The 19,188-nt window shown below is 40.5% G+C and overlaps 2 gene segments (V, D, J or C); both read right to left on the minus strand.

Annotated features, from left to right (window-relative positions):
* Window positions 1-3,109: 3,109 nt before the first annotated feature.
* Window positions 3,110-3,626, minus strand: LOC113899330. The segment is given in 2 exon segments: window positions 3,110-3,465; window positions 3,581-3,626. Coding segments are annotated over 2 exon segments (402 nt in total).
* An 11,958-nt stretch (window positions 3,627-15,584) lies between these two features.
* LOC113899359 lies at window positions 15,585-16,479 on the minus strand. The segment is given in 2 exon segments: window positions 15,585-16,183; window positions 16,393-16,479. Coding segments are annotated over 2 exon segments (462 nt in total).
* Between the last annotated feature and the right edge of the window lie 2,709 nt (window positions 16,480-19,188).

The raw sequence follows: 19,188 nt of genomic DNA on the forward strand, positions 1-19,188 counted from the left end.
CTTTCTGCCATAAGGGTGGTATCATCTGCATATCTGAGCTTATTGATACTTCTTCTGGCAATCTTGATTGCAGCTTGTGCTTCTTCCAGCCCAGTGTTTCTCATGACGTACTCTGCATAGAATGTACTCCTTTTCCTATTTAGAACCAGTCTGTTGTTCCATCTGCATATCTGAGCTTATTGATATTTCTCCTGGCAATCTTGATTCCAGCTTGTGCTTCTTCCAGCCCAGTGTTTCTCATGATGTACTCCTTTTCCTAATTAGAACCAGTCTGTTGTTCCATGTCCAGTTCTAACTGTTGCTTTCTGACCTGCATACAAATTTCTCAAGAGGCAGGTCATGTGGTCTGGTATTCCCATCTCTTTCAGAATTTTCCACAGTTTATTGTGATCCACACAGTCAAAGGCTTTGGCATAGTCAATAAAGCAGAAATAGATGTTTTTCTGGAACTCTCTTGGTTTTTTGGTGATCCAGTTAATGTTGGCAATTTGATCTCTGGTTCCTCTGCCTTTTCTAAAATCAGGTTGAACATCTGGAAGTTCACAGTTCACATATTGCTGAAGCCTGGCTTGGAGAATTTTGAGCATTACTTTACTAGCATGTGAGATGAGTGCAATTGTGCAGTAGTTTGAGCATTCTTTGACATTGCCTTTCTTTGGGATTGGAATCAAAACTGACCTTTTCCAGTCCTGTGGCCACTGCTGAGTTTTCCAAATTTGCTGGCATATTGAGTGCAGTACTTTCACAGCGTCATCTTTCAGGATTTGGAACAGCTCAACTGGAATTCCATCACCTCCACTAGCTTTGTTCATAGTGATGCTTTCTAAGGCCCACTTGACTTCACATTCCAGGATGTCTGGCTCTAGGTCAGTGATCACACCATCGTGATTATCTGGGTCATGAAGATCTTTTTTGTACAGTTCTTCTGTGTATTCCTACCACCTCTTCTTAATATCTTCTGCTTCTGTTAGGTCCTTACTTTTCTGTCCCTTATTGAGCCCATCTTTGCACGAAATGTTCCCTTGGTATCTCTAATTTTCTTGAAGAGATCTCTAGTCTTTCCCATTCTATTGTTTTCCTCTATTTCTTTGTCTTGATCCCTGAGGAAGGCTTTCTTATCTCTCCTTGCTCTTTGGAACTCTTCCGCTATTTGAGAGGGCGCCTGCGGCCTCCGTGGTCAGAGCTAACCTGGTGTCACAGGTTATATTGATTTTCCGCATAAATCAAGCTACTCAGCCTCTTTTCTCCACTGAATTTTCCTACTGAGCTATCCTCATTCTATTACTCTTTATATCTTTGATGAATATGTAAATAGTCGCTGGCGCCGTCTCCCCTTTGAATACCCTGGATCAGCCGGGGCTGGACTTCGGCAGTCTGGAACCCAAGAGATTTCCTAGGGGAGCCTCTTGGCACTTTCATGCCCAATACTAAAGGTTAATGTTAAGTTACAACAACCAATAAAAAGACAAGATTTTTGAGTACTCAGATCCTTTGAGAATGAAGAATTGGATCACACCACTAGGTAAGTAACCCAATTCACGGAGGTTATGGCTGTGAGCAGGGAAAATATAAAATGTGTAATAAGAAAAAAAGTCATCTATATCAATTGCAACATCACCACCAAATTGGGAATCAAAGAATGTAGTAGTTTCCTACATTTTCTTCTTGCTCTTTACTTTCATGTGTTCCTTTGTGTACACTGCCATTTCCTTCTTCCTTCTCCTCACTATACTTATTCTATATACAACTTGAGAGAGATTAACTTTAGAATTTAGTCTGCGTATAACAGAATTTTCAGTGGAATTTCCTCTGAATTTTAGAAGTAATTAATACAGCCAGTGATCTGTAGTGACTGTTGGGACCACGGGTCTCCTCATTTGGGAGAAAGGATGAGAACTTCTTCACTTGTTCAAAGGACAGACTTAGCTTGTGAGATGGAAACAGTCATTTCACCCTTGCTTGAAAGTTCAGCTGTGTGTGGAGGGGTGTGTATGAAAGATGTGACAGTTATCAACTTATTGCCTTTGAACTACAAATTCCCCCTTCATAGATTCAGAGGGTAATTCCAGACATGGGCCTTGTAAACATTTCTCGTTGCCAGCTGGCACAATGTTAAGCTTTGTGGGTAGAGAGGATGGAAAGGACCTGGCAGGAAGAGGCAGCTTCTCTTCCGGGTCCTGGCATGCGCTCCGCACTTCTTGTTTCTGGGTGCTTGGCCATCCTGTGGGGCACCCGTGATGCTCACGTCCAGCAACGTTTAGTGACAGCCCCCGTGTGCTTTCTTGGCAAGTCTCACAGGCACCTGAGCAAGTTCAGCCGTGCTCCTTTGCCAGCTTCCTACAAACTGTGCTAGAACCCTGGGAGCTGTTCTTCTGCTTGTTAGTCTTGTTTTCTGGCACCTCGGCAAACTTCCCCATCCAGCAGGCTACAGTCACACACTCCCCAGTGAAGCCTGAATCACCACTCAGGAGAAGAGAGTACATATTATAATGTGTCACTTTCTGTGAAACTCTGGCTTAGTCTTAAAGATAACAGTGTCTCCCTACAGATGCTATTCTTATGTTCTTTAGAGTTCTTTCTAGAGTTCTTTAGAGTTCATTAGTAAATAATGCTCTGCTATTTGTTAATAATTCTTTATATTAAACTTTCCTTTTTCAACTTGCCACGATTTTTCTCCTGATGGCCCCTATTTGGATAGTATGAGTCCATCAAGTGCATGAGAAGAAAGGCATTAGCTGCAGAAAGATCAGCAATCACATGTCAGGAAGTACCATTCTACTTGTAAGGAATTTCAGCATGTGGTGATGATACACGTGGGTGTGGATGAGGTGGCAGCAGAGTCGGAGAAATGGGACTGTATCACTTAAACCTGGGGAGCCCATCTGGGCCAAGAAGAGAATTTTCATGCTGTTACATAGGTTTATTTCAGAAGTATTTTTCCAGGTACTAATATCTAAAATAAATACACTATTTAAAATTAATATATACAGAGTAGATAATGAGAATTCCCTTTAAAAACAATTCTACAGCTAGTTGACAACTGATGACAACTCTGTATCTGAGAGGTAAATTCAGAGTCAGTCTCTAGAGAGACAATGCCCCACGGTGGTCAAATAAGGAACATGGAAATGCTTTCTGTAGGGGGTTTGTGCTCTGCTTCTCTTGTGAAGCCAGCTACTGTGTTAACCAGAGCACAGTAATACACAGCTGAGTCTTCCTCCTGAGCCGAGGGTTTTTTCAGATGGAAGGATGCCTCAGTCTGGCTGAGCTCAGCGGTGAAACCCTGGATGCTCTCTCTTGAGGTGTGTTTCAGGAGTAACTGGAGGCGCTGTCTGGGGTACTGGACATACCAGAAGAGCACAGGACTCCCAGAATACGAATAGTTGCACTTCACCTGCACTGGGGCCCCTTTAGACACAGAGGTGTGGCTCTCAGGCTGAGTCACTGTCTGGGCTCTTGTTCCTCCTGTAACACAAATTCTGGGTCAGGGATTGACTTGCAAACAGAGCAAAATATTTTGTTAAGCCAATTCTGAATCAGAAGACCATAGTAAGATAAAATAAAAAGAGACTTTACTCACCAAGTGTGAATATCACCACAAGCACTGCGATGAGGGTGCGCTTCATGTCTGAGCTCTGAGGAAGCAGGAGGCTCCTTTCTGCAGGTTTTTCCTGGAAACAATTCAGCCACATGGACACCCTGACAGAGCAGTGAGTGGGTTTACAGGGCACGCAAAGTAAAAGCTCTTCCTCAAAGAGCTGGTGGCTTTCTGGCTTTCTATGGAGTTCAAGTTGTGTAGCATCTCCCTCTAGAGGCCAAATATGATACTGCAGGTAATCTCAGGCTTCAGGAAGACCAATTCTGAAACAAAATGGAGAGGAATTTCCTCCAGTTAGTAAAACAAAGTGTAATGCTATGTTAAGTAAAGAAGCTTGTTACCAGAAAGATCCAGACATCAATGGAACATAATAGAAAGTCCAAACATACAAGTTACTTATGAAAATTTAGTAATTAAAAAATAGGAAAAAGATGGTATATTCAATAAAACATGCCCTCAAAAATGTAGAGTCGTCTAGAGATTAACAAATAAATTTGGACCCCTACCTTAGCATGTGTTATTAAACAAATTCTGCTGCTGCTAAGTCACTTCAGTCGTGTCCGACTCTGTGCGACCCCCATAGACGTCAGCCCACCAGGCTCCCCCGTCTCTGGGATTCTCCAGGCAAGAACACTGGAGTGGGTTGCCATTTCCCTCTCCAATGCATGAAAGTGAAAAATGAAAGTGAAGTCACTCAGTGGTGTCCGACTCCTAGCGATCCCATGGACTGCAGCCTACCAGGCTCCTCCGTTCATGGGATTTTCCAGGCAAGAGTACTGGAGTGGGGTGCCATTGCCTTCTCCGAAATAAATTCTAAGTATAGATAATTAATATTTTAAAATAATAGTTATTTTTTTAATAAATTTAGGATGGTCATGAATTTTCTAAGCACAAAAGTCAGAAAGAGTATAGGAAAATATTAGCAGATCAGACTTCACAGAAATTTAAGCTTCTGTATAGGTTTGTTAGTGAAATGCTTAAACATTACCATACCGAGTTATTTTCCATTCATCATCATTGATTCTGACCTTCCTCACACCAGGAATGGGCCTTTAGAATTTTAGATCTACAGTCTATTTTTAAATTGTTCATTAACAAAGTAACAATCATTTGAACTAAAAAGAAGGCAATTGTAATAATTGCCTAAAACTAATACAATATTGTAAAGTTTAAAAATAAAATAAAATTAAAAAAAAAAAGAAGGCAATTGTAGAAAGAGGGTAGATTTAAAATGTTCCTGATCCCCTGTGTTTAGCCAAGGAGCTTTCTGTTGAAGCCAGCCAACGCTGTGCCAACAGAGCTCAAGTGAGTTATTCCATTGGGGCTCATATTAAATCTAGGGTCAATAGCAAGGAACTCCAGGATAAGGAGCAGAAAACTATAGGTTGTGAAGAAAGCTTTGCATGCAGAGATCAGTGGACCTCTAAGGAAGCTAGTTCTTTTGAGAAAGTCTTTTCTCTAGCCCCCAAATAGCTGAGAAGAAAGTAGCAGGTTGAATGCCATCTGTCCTAAATGGAGAGGAGTACAACGAGATTGGAGAGCAAAGACATGTTTTTCTAGTTTTTCAGCAAGGTACTGGCATTGCTGCTGAGACCAGTGCCCTACTGCCTAAGACACTGCTGATCACAGGTACAGAAATATCTAGGCTTTTCACTCTCACAGCATTGCCTCCACTTAAAGTGCCCCAGCAATCAGACATGTCAGAAAGGAGTAAAGAAAGGGAAAGGATACTTCAGAGAAAAATATGGGCTTCATCTGGGGAAAATAAAGTCTGAAAAAAATGATCAGGGTCAGTGACCCAATTTCCCTAGCCAAGAATCAGTACACAAAGTTTTCAATGATTGAGAATTCATTTACAAGGAAGCTCTCACAAAGAAGGAATATCTCACTGAATGCATTGCTTATTTATTGAATCCTCTTGAGGGAATAAATAAAATTAGGAGAATTATGTAAACCTCAGACATAATTATCATGAAAAAATACAGTGTCTCCAACAAGATTTTGACTGATGGAAGAGAAGCAGGACATGTACATGATGGCAATTCCACCTCCCTTCTGCTCCTCTCCAGCACTTTCCCCACTCACCTTGCAAGTGCATCACACTGATTCTGCTCTGTAACTATGAAGTAGGGGCCACAATTCAAGTAGCTGTCTCCTATTTCTTTCTCCCCAGTCTCTCTTTTATTTTCTCTCTTTTCTGTGCACTACTTCTCTTCTGTTTCATCTTCTTATCTCCTTTCTTCTTCTTCTTCTTCTTCTTTTTTTTTTTGTCTCTGAGAGAAATGGAGGTGTAATAGAAGGTAGAAATCATTGAAATAATTGTGAAATGTCCGTAAGGCTCATATTTTAGAATTTTTAGTCATGAGTATCAAAACTCTAGATAGGTAATGCATGTGATTTCTTCTTGAACTTTTAGTTTCACCATGGCCCTAATCAGATGCTCAATTCTGCTGGGGAATCATCTCTTTATACCATTCAAAGCAACAGATCTTCCTCACAGATGAGTATATGGAGATGCCCCAGTTCCCCATCTGACTAGTTCAGATGTTTTCCTAACTGCCAGAAACCCTAATTTAAATGTTCACCAAAATTCTTCTCAAACGTTGAGAAAAAAATTTGTCATTTGGAGTAGCTTGGAGTGCCCTTTGGAGAAGGCAATGGCACCCCACTCCAGCACTCTTGCCTGGAGAATCCCATGGCCAGAGGAGCCTGGTAAGCTACAGTCCATGGGGTCGCTGGGAGTCGGATACAACTGAGCGACTTCACTTTCACTTTTCACTTTCATGCATTGGAGAAGGAAATGGCAACCCACTCCAGTGTTCTTGCCTGGAGAACCCCAGGGATGGTGGAGCCTGATGGGCTGCCATCTATGGGGTCGCACAAAGTGGGACACGACTGAAGCGACTTAGCAGCAGCAGAGTGCCCCTAGTGGTCTAAAATTGTTGGGTCAACTAACTCATCAGCAGCCACTAGCCCTCCATTCTCTCCTAGAGGACCATCTACAAATTATCAGGAACAAAAGACCTGTCAGCTTGCGTGGGGATTTTTTAAGTAAACTTATTCCTTCTTCAAAATGTTAGTTAATGGAAACTACTATCTTAAACTATTTTGTCAAATTTCATCTTCAAAGTTGAATGAAATTTTTCCAATCTATCTCAAAATAAGTCCACAACAAATTTTCAAAGTTTTTCTATGAGTGAGATCTTTTTCTAAGTCTTTAAAACTTAAAAACTGAATTCAGCTCTGTCTACTTACAAGACGTTGCAGTGTAATAGGAAAGACAAGAACGTGTGTGTATGTGTGTGTGTTCATATACAAAGTGGCACATGAGATAGTACAAAATGAATCCAGAAATAAGGAAACATTTCTTATAACAGAGAACAGTCAGACAAAAAATTAATGAGAACAAAATCACTTTGTCTTTTTCCTGGAAATGATAGAAAGAAATGTTATCAGAGGTTACGTAGAGATATTGGGTTGGGAGTAGACTAAAGACTAGAGACACTTTCTAGATGAAAATAAGAGTAGGAGATGGACAGACCAGTGGAAGTAATTTGGGAGATATGAGGTAAAGTGTTCTGTTCTATTATGCATTTCAAAATTTTAAAGGACATATGAATATATTATTAACCTATCTCTCCTCTCTATGTGTAATAGTATACAGTTTGCAACTTGAGTTATGGAACTCAGTTATACATCCTGATGACCTATTGATGCTACCACCCTGCTTCATAATAATTAAGTCCCCTTTATACGAACCTTCAAGTTTCAAACTTTCAAAGATGCAAACATGCATTCTCATGTCCAGTCACTTAAGTCAGTTCACATATCTGGTATAATTTTCAAGGTACTGTAATTTTATTTTTTTTTCTTATTTTCATATTTGTCTTTTATGTATTATTTGTCTGAAAAGTATTGTAAACCTATTGCAGTACAGTACTATATAATCGATTGCTTAGTTGGACAAAGCTAGCTTTGTTGGACTTAAAAACAAATTGGAGTTGTGCACACACTCTCAGAATGGAACTCATTTGTATGCAGGGGGATTAATGTAGAATAGATTTGCAATACAGCTTTTGAATTCATTTTCTGAGAAACACTTTGTATTTCTTTTTTCCAACTATTACCACCCTCAAGTGCCACAATAAATGTTCCAAGCTTGTCTCCTGAGCAGAGGCCAGAATGAAGTGAAAGAATAAGCGAGGTGGCTACCTGGAGGAAAAGCACTCAAGGTACAGGAAGAAGAGCTGCAGAGACCCCAGGGCAGGAAAGCAATTGCCATGTCAGGGCAACATCAAATGTGGTGAAGGTGGAGAGAGTAAGGAGGAGACAGTGACTCATGTCAGAGAGGGGGCAGGGAACCAGATGGAGTAGTCTTACAGGTTGTAGTAAGAATCTGCTTTTCATCTCAGTGAGATGAAAAACCACTGGAGAGTTGTGAGCACAGAAGCCACATGATCTGAGTTATGTTCTCAAAAGCTCACTCCACTGGGTGGAGACCAGACTGAAGAGGGGCAAGAAAGAAAGAAAGAGATCAGGTAGGGTTATTATTGCCACCCCCAGGCAAGACATGAGAGTGGCTTGGATCAGGTAAGAGCAGAGTTGGAAGTGAAAAGTGATCAATTCTGGGCCTGCTTTGAAGAAAGAGCTAATTGACTTTCCTAACAGATCAAATGGCGATATGAGAAAAATTGAGGAGATAAGGGCAACTTCAAGGTTTCTGACCAGGTGATTACAGAATTTCATAGACAGAGCTGCCTTTTGCCTAAATGAGGATGAATTCACAAAAAGCAGCTGGGAGGTATAGAGGGTGAAGTAGCTGGAGTGGTGGAAATCAGGAGATCACCTAGAGATATACCAAGAAGATGCCCCAATGGGGATGTCAGATAGATCATTTAATATACAAGTTCAGAAATCAGAGGAGCCAGGTGGGTTTCAGATATAAATGCTGATATTTAAATAGTTTTTAAAGCCAAGAGACTGGATACAGTTAGCTGGAAATAAATTGTTGGTAGAAAGTAAAGAGTTCTAAGAATAAATTCTTGAGGCATTCCAATGTTTAGAGATCAGGGGGATGAAGGAAAAACCCTCAAAGGAAACTGAGAAGGAGCAACTGATAACAGGAAGAGAACCAAGAAAGTGCTCCGTCTCTAAATCTAAATAAAGAATTTCAAGAAGGGAGTGTTCTATAATCTCAAATGTCATCATTATTTGCTATGAAATTCATATGTTGAAACTCTAATCCCCCAATGTCATTACATTTGAAGGTGGGGTCTTTGAGAGGCAATTAGGGTGGAGCCCTTGTTGTGGGATTTGTGGCTTTATAAGAGATGCAAGATAGGCTGTTTCTCTCTCTACTCTCCATGTGAAGCTACAAAGAGAAGTGAGCAGTCTGTAAACCAGAGAAGGGATCTCACCAGAAACTCACCATGCTGGCACCCTGACCTCAGACTTCCAGCCTCCAGAATGGTGAGAAACAAATAAATCCATGTTGTTTATAATCCACCTGGTCTATTGTACTTTGGTCCAAACAAAGACACTGCTTCAAGTAGTTAAAAATACTAGCTGGAACAATAAATGCATGTAAACACAAATATAAGTAGGCAAATTTTCCTATTAAGATACAGAGACAATCTGAATAATATTCAAATCTTGTGTAGGAGACATAAAAATAATGCAATGAAGTGACAGAAATGTTAAAAGTCTATGACTGGGCTCCTTGCTGGACTCAGGTGGTTCAGTGAGCATCACATTCAAAAAATGAAAGATGGATATGAATGTCATAACAGATATGGGATGGGGAGAGATTATTCCTTTGTTTGGTGTTAAAGGGGAAAGAGTAAATTAGATCAGGGACTTTTACTTAACATCAGAATGGAACATGTAACGTTAATTATTTAATCAATGCAAATTAATAAAAAAAACAACAAGTTTCTTTGTCAGTCTGCTGCTGCTAAGTCACTTCAGTCGTATCCGACTCTGTGTGACCCCATAAACATCAGCCCACCAGGCTCCCCCGTCCCTGGGATTCTCCAGGCAAGAACACTGGAGTGGGTTGCCATTTCCTTCTCTTTGTCAGTTATAAAGTCTAAATATGACTCGGTCTCAGGTGAACAACTTTGATACTTGTTAAAGCCATAAAAAAAAATGACTTGGGCACCACATGTTTATGTGCAGAAAGGGAAAGTCCCCTTCCAGTTGTCAATGGTCAGAACAGACAGGTATACGGTGCCAAATTAAGGGGACCTCACACTAAGGAGAATGTCAACAGAGGAGTATCTGCAGAGAAACCTGAGCTACATTCTAACAGTAAAGAAAATATAGCACACATATAAATGAATTCTGGAAATAATTGTGAGAAAAATAAGAACACACTATATAAACTCAATAAAGAGGGAAGGAGTGAAGCCAGGAGAGCAGGAATGAGAAGAACTTCTGTAGGTACAGAGGACACAGCAGTAAATTGACACAGACACTCAACACAGCAAAGCAACTAGCATCCCATGTAGGTAGGAGAGAGGGTCTGCATTCAAGGAGCACTCCTTCTGTGGTCTAATAATAAGATGTAACTCTAATGAAAGACTTCCCTACCCAATTTATTTTAGCATAGAGAACACTGAAACCTAATGCTGAAAAAATTAAGCAGAGAAATCTCCACTGAAATGAAAGTCTGGTCAGCTGGAGTCCTTTTGACAAGGTCAAAACAACTTCCTTCTTTCTGAGCACTCCGTTGACTTGTCCTAGTTTGAAATCAGTTCTCCCTTGTGCTTCTATTTACTTCTTGATCCTGTTGATAGATTTTCTTTCACATGTAAGACCAAATCATATGGTCAGTTTGAAAGTTTATATGAAAATAAAAAAATGGGACCTAATTAAAATTAAAAGCTTTTGCACAACAAAGGAAACTATAAGCAAGGTGGAAAGACAGCCTTCAGAGTGGGAGAGAATAACAGCAAATGAAGCAACTGACAAAGAACTAATCTCAAAAATATACAAGCAACTCCTGCAGCTCAATTCCAGAAAAATAAACGGCCCAATCAAAAAATGGGCCAAAGAACTAAACAGACATTTCTCCAAAGAAGACAACACATGAAAAGATGCTCAACATCACTCATTATCAGAGAAATGTAAATCAAAACCACAATGAGGTACCATTTCACGCCAGTCAGAATGGCTGTGATCCAAAAGTCTACAAACAGTAAATGTTGGAGAAGGTGTGGAGAAAGGGGAACCCTCTTACACTCTTGGTTGGAATGCAAACTAGTACAGCCACTATGGAGAAGAGTGTGGAGATTCCTTAAAAAACTGGAAAGAGAACTGCCATATGACCCAGCAATCCAACTGCTGGGCATACACACTGAGGAAACCAGAATTGAATGAGACATGTCTACCCCAGTGTTCATTGCAGCACTGTTTATAATAGCCAGGACATGGAAGCAACCTAGATGTCCATCAGCAGACGAATGGATAAGAAAGCTGTGGTACATATACACAATGGAATACTACTCAGCCATTAAAAAGAATACATTTGAATCAGTTCTAATGAGGTGGATGAAACTGAAGCCTATTACACATAGTGAAGTAAGCCAGAAAGAAAAACACCAATACAGTATACTAACACATATATATGGAATTTAGAAAGATGATAATGATAACCCTGTATGCGAGACAGCAAAAGAGACACAGATGTATAGAACAGTCTTTTGGACTCTATGGGAGAGGGCAAGGGTGGGATGATTTGGAAGAATGGCATTGAAACATGTATATTATCATACGTGAAATGAATCACCAGTCCAGGTTCGATGTATGATACAGAGTGCTCGGGGCTGGTGCACTGGGATGACCCAGAGGGATGAGATGGGGAGGGACATGGGAGGGGGGTTCAGGATGGGGAACACGTGTACACCCATGACAGATTCATGTCAATGTATGACAAAACCAATACAATATTGTAATTAACCTCCAATTAAAATAAATAAATTTATATTAAAAGAAATTTTATATGATTCAAAATATCTGATCAAACATATGTACTCTCCTCCTTTCTCACCAAACGTCCCACTGGGATACAATTTACAAGTATAAACAGGATGATACTAAATCCATAATATGAAAAAAATAAAAAGATGAAATATATCAACAGTTCCCATAAGACAAAAAGTAGATGTGAGCATTCTGATGGGTGAGACAGAGAGGAAGAAAGCACAGCCCAGAATGAACTATAAGATTTTATTGGACATGCAAGTGAAGGAAACTTACTCCTTAGGAACCTGTAGAGATTCTGGACTGAGAGAGGATAAGTGTGATGGAGGACAGGAGGGACAGCACATGGGGACGAACTGAAGGTCACTCTGTGGAATAGTTATACTAGTCTCCCTGCTGCTGGACTTACATGTGAGAAGCATAGCAGGCTGTCCTGTATGTGGGCACCTGATGTTCACTAAAGTTGAAACAAAACACCTGGAGTGCTGTTTTTTTCTGTGAGTACTTAACAGGGCTAAGTGAAGTGCAGTCGCTCAGTCGTGTCCAACTCTTTGAGACTCCATGGACTGTAGCCTACCAGGCTCCTCTGTCCATGGGATTTTCCAGGCAATAATACTGTAGTGGATTGCCATTCCCTTCTCCAGGGGATCTTCCCAACCCAGGGATAGAACCCAAGTCTCCCGCATTGTTGACAGACGCTTTACCGTCTGAGGTACAAGGGAAGTAACAGAGCTAAGCCAACTTCAAACTGATATTAGGTGGAAAGGAGAGGAAGAAACAAGTTAATAAGCAGTTCCCTGCTCATTCATCCTAAAAAGAAGCCTGCCAAGTAACATGGTAAGTCCACATGGCCAGACTACTGGCCAAGAATCCCATTCAGGAAGAAACTGTGGAGAACAGGGACACAATGACATAAGAAGTCCATCCCACTACCCAGTTCTTCATTCTTAAATATAAACCAAGAACAAAGTAACACTAGTCATTAATAAGTAGAGATGGTATCTCTTTCCATACCTTGGAGCACCAAGTCATCAACTGTGAATATGAGAGTCATTATATCTGGAAACAAAGTTGTGGCAGAATGTCATGCTTTATGGTCTCATATGGAAATGCATATTTGGAGAATGACCAAAGGATCTAAGAGAATAATATAATGGTTCCTTGGTCACTACTCTCAAAAAATCTGGAGTCTTAGCTTTGAATATTAATTCTTTGTATTTTTTAAATTTTTCCCTCTTAAGTTTTTTACCATACATTATTTTAATTTTTCCAGATTGTTAAGAAATAGAAAGGGCTTCCTGGTGGCTCAGATGGTAAAGAATCCACCTGCAATTTGGGAGACTTGGGTTCAATCCCTGCAATTTAGAAGACCTTGGGAAGATCCCCTGGAGAATGGGAATGGTTACCCACTCCAGTACTCTGACCTGGAGAATTCCATGGACAGAGGAGCCTGGTAGGCTATACAGTTCATGGGGTCGCAAAGAGTCAGACACAACTGAGCAGCTAACACTTTGATTTTCGCTTTTCCCAATTAACAAGAAGATTCTGGCCTGGAGAATTTCATGGACTGTAGAGTCCATGAGGTCACAAAGAGTTGGACATGACTGAGTGACTCACTTTCACTTTCAAGAAATAGAGAAAGAAATTAACTTTGTAAATACAATAATTTTCAAGTCTATCATTTATTGAATGAACTCACATGACAAGAGAGTTCCATGCTAGTAGTAGACACTGCTGGTGGTCAGCCTAGACCCCCTTTTCCAGGCCAGTGGACCCAATACCCAGCTGCTGCAAATGTTGGCTATGCTTGGCTCATAGCTGCCCTCTTTCCCAGAAAACTGATCTACACCATTCTCCAGTAAGTATACCCATGCTCCAATGAATGCCTTATTCTAAGATCAGCTGCATGGCCCCTTGACTCAAGGTGGGAGGGATCAATTCTGTGGGGGCATTTCATGCTCTAGAGACCCCCATGAAATCAGGCTGGATCAAGAGTTCAGCTCAGCCACATTCATTTTTACCCACTTCCCCTCCCCACTTAACTTGCTTTTCTCAAAATAAGATGGGTGTCAGAAATCCCAACTTTGGCTTTGTTAAGGAAGTCAACGTAAGGCAATATGCCACCTCACTTAATCCTAAACCTATCCTGAAATATACATGAGTATAGCCTGAAATCAAGTCACTCAAAAGATAATTTAGCAACAAAAGATAATCAGACCAGCACCACAAACCAGGTTCTTTCCAGTGGCACCAGAAGACACACAAGTGGAAAGAGAATTCCAGTATCTTGAGCTCAATACATTTCATACTCTTTCTCATTGCCTTTCAAGTGCTTTTCCCACGATTTGGAAATATTTCTGAGTCATAAGTTTCCAGACTGAGAACTTGAAGCAAATTCCGATTAGATTACATCCTTCTTTGCATGCTAGGTTGCTTCAGTTGTGTCTGATTCTGTGCGACCCCATGGGCTGTAGTCTTTTATACTTTTACATCCTTTTAGTCAGTGACTATGTGAACAAAACTGAGTAAAAATCTCAATTAGTCATTTCCAGCTTTTCCCGCTCTTTGGACTAAATAAACAATGTCATGTCTAACAGACCACTACTTCAGCTTTACAATGACTGTGACTTCTAACTTTTTTCCCTGGATCTATTTGTTGTTGTTCAGTCACTCAGTCATATCTGACTCTGCAACCCCATGGACTGTAGCATGCCAGGCTTCCTTGTCCTTCACCATCTCCTGGATCTTGCAAAAACTCATGTCTATTGAGTTGTGATGCCATCCAACCGTCTCCTCTTCTGTCATTCCTTTCTCCCCTGCCTTCAATCTTTCCCAGCATCAGCGTCTTCCAATGAGTCAACTCTTTGCATCAGGTGACCAAAGTGTTGACGCTTTAGCATTAGTCCTTCCAATGAATACTCAGGGTTAATTTCCTTTAGGATTGACTGGTTTAATCTCCTTGCAGTCCAAGGGACTCTCAAGAGTCTTCAACACCACAGTTCAAAAGCATCAGTTGATTTCCATCAGATCACAAACATCTTCCCTGAACTTTGGCATAAGTTATAGGACAATTCCACAGTGCCAGTGAGTCAGGAGAGGGTGGATATTCATATCCTTGTTGGTATTCCCAGCTCTCTCACCAACATTTTCTAAAACATCCTCATACCATATCGTCTTTGATAACTGATCCATGTAGGTCTTTAATCACCATAACATTGGTTACTCAGAGATCCTTCTCAGGAAATCTGTACCCCTACACCCTGCTGTAGGTGTGGGATAATCTATGGCTGTAGCTAATTCTCTCTACCATCCCCAGCCACACTCAAGTACATAGGAATCAATGCACTCTCCCACAAGGCTCACACCTGGAACTTTGAGTTGTACTCAGCCTTTACTCAAAAATGGTAACATAAACCTCTGATCTGAATTCCTGCAACTGTCTAGGCTTTTTGTTTCAACCAATTCTCACCTTCTGATGTTAGTCCTTCTATCCACCCATCAAATGTATCCTTATCTAATCCGCCAATGGGGTTGCAGTTGAAGATGAAGATGGGTGAAGATGAGGTGGCAGATCTATAACTAAAATAATTCATGACTTACAACTTTTTCAAAATAGTTGCTTAAGACTCCTTTCTGGGACTTCCCTGGAGGTCCAGTGGTTAACACTTGGCCTTCCAATACAGGGGGACTTTCCAATTCTCTTTCCACTTGTGTGCCTTTCAATCCCTGGTTTGGGGACTAAGATCCCACATGCTTCACAGCCAAAAAGCAAAAAACATAAAATAGAAACAATATTGTAACAAATTCAATAAAGGCTTTAAAAATGGTCCACATCAAAAAAAAAAAAAAAAACTTAAAAAAAGACTTCTGCATTTATGTTTTTCCATTATTTTGTAAAGCAATGAATATCAAACACCTTGAATAACTACATGGGAAAGAGCAAAATGTACCAGGAACTTGAGGGAGTATCTCAGTTATCATTTTAAAATATTGTCATATATAAAAGCATCATAATACCAATTCCAGTGAGTAAAGTTATGGTACAAAACTAGAGTACAATAAGAAGATTGAAAAATATTTCAGTCATTCAGACCAAACTGTGTCTTTAATTTCCCTTCAGAATCAACTGTTTTCAGAATTATGAAAATACTTCCCTAATCAATCAAACCTTCTACACTGTTACTCTTAATCCTCATCTACATCTAGAGAGGTAACAGAATGTCTGTGCCCTGCAGCCTAAGCTCTCCAAGAGGCACTGCCGGGGCCCCATCAGGTTTGGGCACAGGCTGCAGGTGCCTGGGGAGCACTGTGTGCTCACTGCACAGAGGTAGGTGGCTGAGTCGCTGGGCTCGGAGTCTCTGATACGCAGGGAGACATGCTTGCTGGTTTTATTGGACTGCGCTGTAAATTTTCCTTCCTCTTTGTCTTTGTTGGCATACACTTGCAGCAGAAACTCAGGGCCTTTCTCAGGGTACTGTCTGTACCATATGAAGTACTGAGAAGCACTGTCAGAATAAGTGCAGCCGAGAGAGGCGGCCTCTCCCTCTGGGACGGGCAGAGACGCAGGACTCTGCTCCACTGTGTTCTGCTGGCTGCTCACCGCTGTGCAAAGAGACATAAACGTTCAGTCAGAGAAGGTGGGTTAGGTGGTGATGCTTCATCTCCAGAATTCAAGTTATCTTTTCACAGGCCTCCCACCTCTACCATCCCTTATTTAAGGGAAATAGTGTTCATGTTTCTCCATGAGCCTAGAAGGGACAGTGACTCCAAATAGTGTATTTTATGGTCCCGTAGAAATGCCCCAAACTTACAGATCAACTGAAGCCACAGGATCACTGGTAAAACTCTTGAGGATTTCATCATTCTTTCCTCCTCTTGTTCACTGAGGATTCAAATTTTAAGCCCTAAAAAAAAAAAAAAAAAAAAAAAAAGAGCCGAGCTCAGACATTTCAATTCTTCTGCTTTAGAAATCATAAAAAAAGCCTGTTCTATCAAAGACAAAAGAGACTTTTTTCATTACCCATGCAACACATCACCGAGCTCCTCCTCTCTCCTCCCACTTTCTCCCTCCCTCTCTCCCCCTCTCTCTCTCTCTCTCTCTCTCACACACACACACACAGGAAGGAATACATGAGCAGGGTCCCTGAGAAGACACTGCCATCTTGTGGACTCAAGACCTTGATCAAAGAAATATTTGAAACATAGACCTTACATTGAGAACTTGTTGGGAGCCACGTTAGGTATTACTGACAAAATGGAGGCACAGTCCCCAGCCCCCTCTCCTCATTCCGCAGGCATGGATCCTGGGATGAAGGAGTTAGGCCTTGTAATTTTGACTTGTCTTTTCCTCTCCTCGGCTGAGTTGACTGAAAAGGAATATTAAGGTGCTTATTGGTCTTGAGAGGAGCATGAGAAGGCACAAAGCCTTCTGCAGCATAATAATATATATTATAATTTATTAAGTTAATCATTGACATTTGTTCAAGGACTTTTACAAAAGAGTGTTCCAGGATGAGCACATAGGCTGTAGCTTGAGGCCAAGGGAGGGATTGACATCTGAAGCCTATTTGTGAGGAGAATGTTTATGGCAAAGGAGTTTACTGAATTTAGGGTTTAGAAATAATTAAAATAGTGAGAAGTTAAAGATGTAAGGAATGTTGTAAAGTTAGCATATTTTACTATAGCTTATAGAAATCAGGAATTTTTAGAGACACTATAGCTAGAAGCCTTTTTAAGAGATAGTGAGCTCAGGATGTTAGGGGCAAACAGGACTTAGGAAGATAAATAGTAAACTGAGGAATGTAGCATGAGTTGCAATGTAATCACAAATTAACTATAGGACACATTAGAAGAGGTAGGTAATAGATGATAAGGCTGATTCTGAGAGAATCACTGAAGCAGGAACTCTGTTTGAAGAGCAACAATGATTTATGGAGATAATAAATCTGGGAGAGGGGGAACTGAAAATGTCAAACCACTGGCCTAATATTTTTGTAAAAGTATAAAAGAGAATCTTAAATTTCGAATAAACAGGCAGTTCATAGAAAACTGAGAGGCTGTCTCATTGGCCGACACCATCCATCTCTTCAGGTTGAATCCCTGGTTGCTGGAGTTGGACTCCAGCAGGAACTGATGAAAATAAAATTTGCTAAGATACATAGTGAAATAATTATGGTGAATATTATAATATCTGAGATTTGATTCAAAATAATCTGTTATAGAGGGAAATTGTAGGTGAGAGTAGAGAGGAAACAATGGTCAAGAGTTGTTAATAGTTGAAGGTGGATAATATCATGTGGAGATTAATAACTCCATTCACTCTAATGTTGCAATTGTCCATATTGTAATGTATTTTACAATTGTAATTGTATTCTTGCAGTTGTCCATATGGTAATGTTTTTAAAAACAAGAAATAGTAGGTGGATTACTTGAGCTAGACAAGAAGAAATATTAATTCTTGCTAAGCAAAGAAATTCAAATAAAAATAATTGGAAATAAAAAAAAATTAAAAATTTGAGAAGCATATGGTCCAAGTCAATGTGTGTGGGGATAGAGTGATGTCTACATGTGTGTTTTACATCAAATGGCAACACTTGTCTGATTAGAAGCAGTTTTATCTAATGGCCACTCTCTCACACTGAAAAACTAGTCCTAAAATATTCTAGTGATAGAAATCTGGGTGAGGCTCTCATGATTCAGGGGATCTGTGTAACTTTTCTTCATATCAGGCCAACACTTCTATCTTAATTCCCCACTTCTATTTTTAAAGAAATCTAATCTAACTCAAAAGAATCCTTTCAAGACACAATGACCTAAAATCTAACTGAAAAAACATGTTTCCAGCTCACAAATTGGGCAGATTTTTAACAAAGTCAAGGACTTAATTCTTAATTTCATTTTGTACCAGTGGCATATCTGTGGAATCATCGCTTACTTGGGCTGATGGTAGTAGTAGATGGACCAGCCTTCAGTACCTAGAGTGTAAATAAAACCCAAAGGACGTGTTCATGGGTCTAATCCCTCTTCTTGTACACAGCCCTGGCATCTCAGGATTAATCTCCGAAGTTATGGGTCTGGTATCAGTCTCTCTAAGAAGCTTCCCTGATGGCTCAGTGGTAAAGTATCTGCCTGGCAATACAAGGGACATGGGTTCAATCCCTGGGTTGAGAAGATTCCCCAGGAGAAGGAAATGGCAAGCCACTCCAGTATTCTTGCCTGGAAAATCCCATGGACAGAGTAGCCTGGCAAGGCTATAGTCCATGGGGTTGCAAAAGAGTCAGACATGACTTAGCAACTAGATAAGAACAGCAACAATCACTCTCTGCCTTTCTATTGTACCCTAACCAGCAAACCAGGTTTATCAGAGGGCTACTATGCAAGAAGCTTAACTGAGTCTAACAGAAAAAGAAGCACAGACAAGTACTGTTCCTTCTCATTTCGCCTCCTGCCTCATGCCCTTGTAGAAGCTAGTGGCTAGAGACAGCAATGCAGCAGGTCCCTTTCTGCTCAAGAACTAGGTAAACAGTATCTATCAAAGATGGACTGGTCAGGTCCTCCCTATTCCCACTGATGACTGTGTAGGAAGTAGGATGAGGGAGAAGATGCTA

Source organism: Bos indicus x Bos taurus, chromosome 10 (assembly GCF_003369695.1).
Source record: "Bos indicus x Bos taurus breed Angus x Brahman F1 hybrid chromosome 10, Bos_hybrid_MaternalHap_v2.0, whole genome shotgun sequence".
Lineage (NCBI taxonomy): Eukaryota > Metazoa > Chordata > Mammalia > Artiodactyla > Bovidae > Bos > Bos indicus x Bos taurus.